General features: G+C 36.2%; 1 protein-coding gene across 3 annotated transcripts in view; it reads right to left on the bottom strand.

Annotated features, from left to right (window-relative positions):
- LOC127854999 (di-N-acetylchitobiase-like) overlaps window positions 1-6,670 on the bottom strand; it is an 8,538-nt gene extending 1,868 nt beyond the window's left edge. The window contains exons 1-7 of one of the 3 annotated variants that reach the window (XM_052390236.1): window positions 6,527-6,670; window positions 5,269-5,438; window positions 4,821-4,965; window positions 4,253-4,464; window positions 3,084-3,255; window positions 1,460-1,557; window positions 166-327 (exon numbers count right to left, since the gene is read on the bottom strand). In XM_052390236.1, the coding sequence (XP_052246196.1) occupies window positions 166-327; window positions 1,460-1,557; window positions 3,084-3,255; window positions 4,253-4,464; window positions 4,821-4,965; window positions 5,269-5,430 (951 nt within the window). In that variant the 5' untranslated portion in view covers window positions 5,431-5,438; window positions 6,527-6,670. Of the gene's footprint in view, window positions 1-165; window positions 328-1,459; window positions 1,558-3,083; window positions 3,256-4,252; window positions 4,465-4,820; window positions 4,966-5,268; window positions 5,455-6,526 lie in introns of all 3 variants that reach the window. The other 2 variants (XM_052390237.1, XM_052390238.1) reach the window with 2 other exon arrangements.
- Window positions 6,671-9,700: the final 3,030 nt, after the last annotated feature.

The raw sequence follows: 9,700 nt of genomic DNA, 5'->3' as shown, positions 1-9,700 counted from the left end.
CACATGCTATGAATAAGATATTTTTTTACAGATGTGTGAATAATATGAGTTTATAAAAATATTAGTTCGGAAACAAGTACGATTTGTACAAAAAATGTAAAAACTCTTGGATTGGTATTTCAAATATAAAAGATATATTACAATTGGAGTTGATAAGTAACCTACAACATAGTTGAAATACGGTGACTGGGTTTCTTGGTCGAATATTCGCCCAGTGGTCGATGTGGGCAGGAGACGAATCGTGCTGTAGTAATTGATTTGGCTGCCAGCAGCGTCGCTACAGTACACCCCACGGAAGGGAACCGGTTTTATGGAGCAGATATTGTCCTGAAAATGCGTCAAAATGCTTGATACATTTTTACATTATTTTATAACTATTAAGACAGTTATAGTATTAGCATGTTTTCAATTTTGTCAAGTATTTTTTTCTATGAATGAAAATAATGGTATATTCATGTTCACCTTGCAAACAAAAAACTAAAAATAATATGTTATTCTTTGCAATCTCATATATTGTCTAGTGAAAACAATTGGATATGCATGCGCTGTTGATGACATGTTTAATCGTACAAATGCCTTAGTTCACGATAGTATTCTTAAAAACTTGATTATTGCAACTGGGGTGTTAAGGGAGGCTAATACGTTTAGACTTATGAATTTACTGATTGGGCTCCCTTAATTATGAAAACATCACGAATAGTCGCAAGTTTATTGATACATTGATGTATTGGTCTACCTTCTACGGAATCCGGATAGTGCCATCTATAATCTCGCCCTTCTTTCATCAAGGGCGACACACGATACACGAAGCGATACACACTATTTTGCGCGACACACGAAGCGAAACACGATATTTTGCGCGATACTCAAAGCGATAAACGATACTTTGCGCGACACACGATATTTTGCGCTATACACGAAGCGACGCGCGAGAATGTACCACTAAATATTGCCCTTGTGTAGGCAGCCCCAAAGGCGATATAACGTGGTAAATATCGCGTGTCGCTTCGTGTATCTCTCAAAATATTGTGTGCCGTTTCGTGTATCGCGCAAAATATCGTGTTTCGCTTTGAGTATCGCGCAAAATATCGTGTGTCGCGCACACAATCGTGTGTCGCTTCGTGTTTTGTGTGTTTTTGCGCGATACACGAAGCGACACACGATATTTTGCACGATACGATTAGTCGTGTGTTGCCCTTGATGAAAGACGGGCGAGATTATAGATTGCACTATCCGAATTCCGTACCCTTCAATATGAAAACATCACGAGTAATCGCAACAGTTTATCGGTAGGCGAACTCTGATGGCCGTACTAGAACCTTTGCAAGATTAAGATACGTTACGTAAAAAAGCCACACCGCGTACCTGTGTTATTTTGGGACGCGTTTATTCGCATGTATAGCCATACCACGTACATTTGTTACATTAAGACACGTGTAGTCATAGCCATACCATGTACCTTTGTTACATTAAGACACGTGTAGTCATAGCCGTACCACGGAACCCCGAGAACCAATCTGTCTGCAGGAATGTCCAATGACAGAAAATCCTCAATACCTGAAAGGGAGCGCGGTGAAATGGAGAAATCATTGCTAGGGACATTGAATTATATTCAGTATGAAGTATGATGATGCCTCTCTTAAACCGTTCACTTAAGTGCTTTATATGATAACGACATACACATATGCATCAACTAGCTGATACATATTGAAGTCAGTTTTGAATTTTGAACAATTTGTAAGGTGACAAATTAAAATGATGCGCAGATTTAAGTCAACAACTAGTTGATCAGTATTTATCAACCCCTTTTATACTGAATAATAAACAGGGTGCAGGATCACGTAACTTTGTTGGGTTTTCCCAATATAACGTTGTTGCATGTAACACACCAGTAAGTGCTGCTTTTTTTTCTAAATTACTTTTTAAAACAATTTTTCTAAAGAATTTCAACTAGTGCATAAAAGAAAGATTTTTGTGCTGCTTATGGCAATGTGAAATACTGTAAAATACATCAGAACTATTTTTTTTAATAAGCCTGTGTTCAATGTCCATGTATTATGGGCGACTATGCGTCACGCAAGGTGAAGTTTTGTCACCGATTTCAGACGTATTCAAATATTTATTCCTATACCTTAAGATATCGGCACTAACTGCAAGAAAACCTTTTTTTTATGCCTTTAAGATTTTTGCAAATGTATTTCAATAATTTTTATATATTTATAAAAAAAGTTCTTAACGGTGTGTTTACATTCTGTCTGGCCCGTGTTAACCCCCCCCCCCCCCCCCTGAAAATCCCGTTGATTCTGCACCCTGTATAGAGTAGACTTGGCGTCCATAAACAATATTTTTTAGTTTGCAAATACCGTTGGTACACATTTTCAAAGCTCAAAATTAATAATTTTACTTTTTAAATGTTTTAATTTAGATGGAATGATAATGTATAAATATTGGAGCAGCTTCCTTAGAACAAATCAAATTCAAGTATATTATTCTATCTCAGCCTAGAAAATAATCCACTTAGGAAAAATATAGGTAGTTACAGTATCTTTCATATAACGCTAATTTCTATATGGCTGATTTCTGCCATATCGTTCTGGCATCTTGGCCTTTTTAAAAGTCTCAAACACAACACGCCGGGGAAAAAATGGCGGCACATGTCATTATCGCCGTACTGGGGCCGTTATTGTCGACCGGTTGTGAATATTTGCCGTTCTTTCGCGTTTGCGAGTTGGGGAGTTTGAAGATCGCCAACACTTCAACACGTCAGAACGACCAATATACCCACAATAAGGACCGGACGGGTAAAAAAATATTATACATGTCGCATTGGGGACTTTTGTTAGTTCTGGTTTATGTGTTGCTCATTCGTGTTAGCGTGTTGGGACCTTCTTCACCGGCAAACAGGAAAAAAACGATGTGGCAGAAATCAACAAACATATATTCAGTTACAACGACACTGCATGTTTGTCACATAAAATAGCGCCCATAAAACGGTATCCAATAGGCTAATCAGTTATCTGGCGAGTTGTCGACGGACCATACATGTACTTCCAGTACTCACTGTCAAGAAAGACGACACCTACCGGACATGGCGCGCGACAGACCGCTGTTTGCCATGGCGATACAGGGACCCGTGATCTGGCTTTGCTCATCATAGGCCATGACGAACAGGAAGTCGCTGACACGTGACAGACCCACGTAGTCATAGCAACGGCCGTCGATACAGTCCGGTGACCACGCAACGTCCACCGACACCTGTTGAATAAAACAATATCAACGTTGTTCATAAGACGATATCAACGGTATTCATAGTGTTATTCGATACTAGTATTTCTATATTATAACACATAACACATGCATACAATCGAGTTGTTTTAAGTAACTCAACACTTGTTTTGTGTTGTTCTGTTGTGATTTTATTTTGTAGTTGTTGGCGGTGGGATATTTTGCAAATTAAATGATAGTTTTTAAGTGCGCGTTGCCCTAGATAAAATTGACACATACTATCTTTATTAGAATAATATAATTGTAAACATAATTGTAGTGAGCATACTTTAAATAATCTATTTAATATTAGTATTGTGTTTTCGGAAATACTGGATATTGGTTTAAAGGTAAGAAGGGAAACACATTTTTGCCGTGTACATATGTACATGTATTTTCCCGAGAAATCCAGCTGAACGTTCTTACCTACTGCGTGAACAAAGCTTAATGTGTGGTCAAATATTAAATGTTACTAACTATATATGTTTACCTATTACAACTTATAGAGGCTTTGAACACCATATTTTTTTACAGTTACATTGTTCACAGGTGAAAGTGTTATTTGATTCCAGTCACATCATAGTTTAATGCTTGACAAGTTTGCTATCGCATCCATTTTTTTATGGGCGATTTGGGGAAAAAACTAGTATCTTTGGCGTATTTTTTCAATTGGCAGATTGACTCCTATCTTTATTCCCGACCTTAAGCATGTTTTGGTCAATCCATGTAGACTTTTAAACGTGATTGGTATACTCGGCTATATTCGCTAAAATATTGTTACATATAAACAAAATGTTGCGTCAAATATAGGTTTAAACGATTTTTGTCAGTAAACATCCTTAATGAATGAGAAATAATTCGTTGATATTATGTACCCCTTTTTAGGACAAGCTAGTGGAAACAATTATTAAGGCATCTTAAACAGGTATCACGTCTTCACCAATCAATGTGCGTGCAAATACATCGTGCCTCTTCCATCCTGACTCACCTGAGAGTTCGCGTACTTCGTGGTGAACGCCGCCCTTGTTTCCCGCACCAGCGCCGTGTAGCCGTCTCTGACTTCCGGTTGTGACGCCGATATGGGGTCCTCATAGTCAAAGTTGATCCCGTCCAAGAAATACTTGTCCGCCACCGCCAGTTGCTGTTGTATCCAGGCGGCCCTTTTTGTGGCGTCCGGAAGTACATCGGTGCTGACATCGCCTACACAGACATTGGACGTGATTTAGATCCAATACGGATAGGAACTTGTTAACAAATTGAAAAACTTACAGATTTTATAGGGATGGGAACGAATATTCGAATATCGGCCGAATATTAGAATATAAAATTCCGATTCGAATATTCGTTTATATGCCACGAATCTTCCCCAAAAATTATAAGAGTAAAGTGTATTCGATTAATGAAAACAACAAATCGAAAATAATTTCAGTTTTCTTTTTACATTCCTCATTTTTATCGATAATTAAAAAACTATTAGTAACCACAAACATAGTTCTTAAAATAAAAAAAATAATCCAGAATGACCAAGCCCTTGTGGATTTAACAAACTAACCGACCTATGGTGATTGCCCTGGCTCCGTACTTGTGGGCGGTACAGACAAGCTCCATGTCGAGGTAGCCCACCATGACCACGGTGGTCACCTTAGTCCAGTCGTAGAACCGCCACGCCTGTGCCTTGGGGGTCAGCGAAAATATGAAGATCTGAAAATGACAGTGATATTTATGTGTTTATAACTGAAACATTCATATATTCATAACCACCAATTACAAAATCCACGATTATTCTTTAAAAGAGGCATTTCCGCCTTATTTATACATATATAAACAAGTTAGATATCATTTGTGGTTTTCATGTTATGAAGTATTTTATATAACGCTACAGCGAAATTGTTTTTTGCGTACATTATTTTGAGGTTTACGTGAAACACATCTTTTTTCAACAACAAATGAAATTAACCATCACCCCAGTCTAGATTACTACATTCAAGTAACCTTTTATCCTACCTCTTTCCTTGTTGTGTCAGAAATCCTCTCGCAGAACCGGGCCTCAGAACACGGGCAGACATTGGTAGTGGGGTCCGAGCCCTTCGGTGCGAATATCACGTACCCTAGAACCACGCCTATCAGGGTTAGTGCGAAACCCGTCGCCACCACTCGACCGTCCATCTTTGCTGCTATGGAAACGAATTTCTGATTGTGTAAACAAGCCTAACTTTTTTAACGTTTTTATGAGTCAATTATATGCCAATTAGTCTGATCAGAGTGTTTCTTTTTCCCTTTAATTAAATAAATTTTGATCTTGTTAAAGAACCATTTACATTACAATTAAACAGTAAACTTATGTCTTTTTATGTTAATTTAAACCAACTATCTTTTGACAAGGCATCCTTAAAAAATAAATGACCTTACCGAAGTGTTTATTTTCTCACTCTTATTAATTCTAATTTCGTTCTTAGCCAGTATGAGAACATAATATTGCAATGAAATGCAGTTTGACACATTAACAAACAATGTGCACATAAGTCATATTTATGCGAATATTGGAGTAAAACAAATTAAAAAGGATATAAGATTTAAACGGCCTTAACACAAATTTTGGCATGTATTGAAGTTTGTTATTAAATGCTTTATATTGATAAATGTAAACATTGGATCCCAAAAGCTCCTGTAAAAAAAAAAAAACAATAATAAAATTAAAGAAATTAAAAGCAACCCTCAACTGGGCTCGAACAAATGACCCCTGGAGTAAAAGTCAATCGCTTTGACCACTCGGCCACCCGCGCTCACTCAATATGAGATGTCTTTTATACTTTATATAAGCAATCCTCGTAGTATCACAAAATATAACGACAACAACAAAACTCTCCAAATGTTTCAATCGTTTCGCGTTGCAACGCTTTATAATTTTCATGTATTTAAATCGTCAAAAGACACGCATAATGGATATTTTAGAGCATGGTAAATGTTCAGTATTACTGTTTCCTCACAAATATCATAACTATAACGAAACGTTTTGAATCCGAATCATTTTTTTTTAATTTTGTCAATTTACCAAAACGTGAAAATGTCCCTTTAACAAACTTTATATTGAAGCAATACATCTGCTGTTATTTTTCACATAATACTTTCGTTATGTTCCACATTTCTTTTTCGTGTATAAAAAGGCAAACTATTAGGATTTCCTTTTACCATGTAACATGTTCTTATTAAGAAGACGAAAAAATAACATTATACTATTTATTACTATTTTACTCATACTTACATGCGATCTAATTATACTCCCTCACAATTTTTTAATACGTCGTAAATGTTAAGTGTAACACAAGATTGAGAGATAACTTCCGATTATGAAATCTAGGTCAAACCACTTTGGTTGAGATCTGTATTTCTTTACTTGACTCAAGTGATTATTGTGTACATATTCTTTTCTACAAATACGTTGAGTCAAAGGAGTTATTTTGAAACATTCAAGTTTAAAGAATCTCGCATAATTCAAGAATAAGAATTTGTTCACAGAGTTTGGCTTTTTTGAAGTTCGTCGTTAAAGGGTTTGAATTAATACATGTAAACATCGGAACTAACGCGCTTAAGTATTAAAGGGGCCTTTTCACAGATTTTGGCATGTTTTGAAGTTTGTCATTAAATGCTTTATATTGATAAATGTTAATATTAAATTTTAAAAGCTACAGTAAAAAATCAAAAATAAAATTTAAACAAGGAAAAAAAGTAGCCTTCAGCAGGGCTCGAACCAGTGACCCCCGGAATCCTGAAGTAAAAACGCATTAGCCATCTGAGCTATCCTGCCAAGAATACATCGCATGCGCATTGTATACCTTATATAAGCAATCTTCGTAGTTTCACAAATTTAAACGACAACAACAGAACTCTCCAAATTATTCAATCGTTTCGCGTTGCAACGCTTTATAATTTTTAGGTTTTTAAATCGTCAAAAGATGCATATAATGGCTATATTTAGACCATGACAAATGTTCAGTAATACTGTTGCCTCACAAATATCATTACTCAACCTAAAATTTGCGAATCTGAAACAACTTTTTTCAATTTTGTCAATTTACCAAACCGTGAAAAGATCCCTTTAAAAAGACTAGAATTAAAGAAAGAAAACAAGAACAAAGTTTACTCCACCTGGACTTGAAGAACTTACTTTTGAATAAAAGAAGCCTGAACGTTCGGGCTGTCACATACCGATTTGTATTTAATACTTTATAAAAGCAAATTAGTTAAACGTTTCTTTTTGTGTCACGCTTAAAATATTTATCAATTTCTAAAGACAACTTCTTACAAACCAAATAGTGTTTTCAGTATGATTCTACGTCATTAGTGTCATTACAGTCCATCATGTACTTCTTTTAATTTTCAATTCTGTTACAAAAAGTTGGAAAAATTCATTCCTTTAAGTAATCTTCATCAAATGCATCGTATATGAGTTACATGAGTAGACTCAATATCTGAGAGTCTAAACAGAGAAAAAGTGAAACCAGGGGCTTTTTCACGTTTTGGTAAATCGACAAAATTAAAAAAAAGTTATTTCAGATTCGCAAATTTTCATTTTAGTTATTATATTTGTGAGGAAACAGTTATACTGAACATTTACCATGCTCTAAAATATCCATTATATACATCTTTTGACGAGTTGAAAACCTGAAAATTATAAAGCGTTGCAACGCGAAACGATTGAATAATTTGGAGAGTTCTGTTGTTGTCTTTATATTTTGTGAAACTACGAGGATTGCTTATAAAAACTACATTCTACATAATATGAGGGCGGATGGCCGAGTGGTCTAAGCAGTAGACTTTTACTATAGGACTCCAGGGGTCAGTGGTCCGAGCCCAGTTGGAGGTTACTTTTTTTAAAGTGTTTTCTTGTATTTTTATTCGAGCCTTTTAGATCCAATGTTTAATTTTATCAATATAATGACAAACTTCAATATATGCCCAAATCTGTGAAAATGCCCCTTTAAGTTTGACAAAGAACATAACTCAATAATCAATAACCATCGCAAGCAATCACGTTATCATTCCTATTGTAGAATAGGTTGTCGATTCAAAAACACTGAACAAGTTTTGCTAACCTGTAGATCGCATATTATCTGTACATTAAACAACGATTTTGCGTTGTTTAATTCCAACTCAAAATCACTGCTGAATAACTTGAAATATTTTTTTATTGTATATAGAAAAATAGACTTGTAAACACTCTTCAAAGAAAAAAATGTCCAGAAAAATAGGTTTTTATCTTTTCAAGAACGTAAGCAATGTTTATACAATTATGCGTATGCATGTGCTATAATGTTCGAAAACCTCACGTCAAAGCAAAAAGCGACTAAACACTTGTTTGCCCATAGTTATTTTCATATATGTGTTATGGTAGCTCTCGGCTGTTTCGTGTTTAAGAATCATATAGGATATAATTGTTACCATCTACATCTTCAGGTGATCTTCATATTTCTTTACCTACAGTGCCATCATAGACTGCGCCGAATACATGGATCAAACTATTGTTTCAGTATACGATGCTATTACCATATCCATCAGGTGAAAGGCATATTCATCAGGCTGTTCGGTGCAATCCACAACACATACTAAAGCGAATAAGCTCTGGAATCGACAGTCTTGCATTATCCCTACTCCATCTCCCTCGACTTGTTTCTCGACTTCGTGCAACAACCCGTCCATGACTCTTCTCACCACACTTCCGACAGATCTGCAATGGGGTTGTTTCGTGACCCTCTGTTTACTTCAGGGCTGTTAAATGCTCACAAGAAACCGTGTCGGAAGCTCCCCAATTAGATTCCATAAGGAAGCATTAAGTCCTCCAACCATGTGGCACTTAGCTGAATCGGTTCCATTGACTCAAGACAGGAGCTTTTTTGGTCATGGTTAGATCTGTGACCTAGATTTGCCTTTATGTGACCCTGTTTTATACCGGCCCTATATATTGTGATTTAAAGGAATTTGTCAATATAAACATTCTGATCAAGTTTCATACAAATAAGTCATAAATGTGGCTTTTAAGCGGTTTCTAAGTTGAGATCTAGTTTTTTATCCTACTTGACCCATATTCGAACGTGGTCGTGATATGTCAAGGTTTCACTACAGCCATATTAGGAAAACTGCACCATCCCATGGGGCCATGTTCTTTTTACCGACCGGAACCGTTTTCGCAATCGGCAAAAGTATAATGTTGTTTTCATGATGATTGGACAAAAATTGTGAGTTATTGTGTTCGTTATTCACTATTGCCACACAGGGAAAATCGGAACTGTTTTCGAACTCGCCTCGAGTTATCGTAAGAACACATTTTATCAGCAAGTTTCATGATTTTTTTTTTGGAGGGGGGGGGGATGGAATGACTCCCTGTGTGTTCACAAGTCAGTGTTTTTTTCGTTAAAAATCGGGTCCGTTATTCGGCCCC

Source organism: Dreissena polymorpha, chromosome 13 (genome assembly GCF_020536995.1).
Source record: "Dreissena polymorpha isolate Duluth1 chromosome 13, UMN_Dpol_1.0, whole genome shotgun sequence".
NCBI lineage: Eukaryota > Metazoa > Mollusca > Bivalvia > Myida > Dreissenidae > Dreissena > Dreissena polymorpha.
Note: the sequence above shows the minus strand (reverse complement) of the source record. Positions and strands in the feature narration are given on the sequence as shown.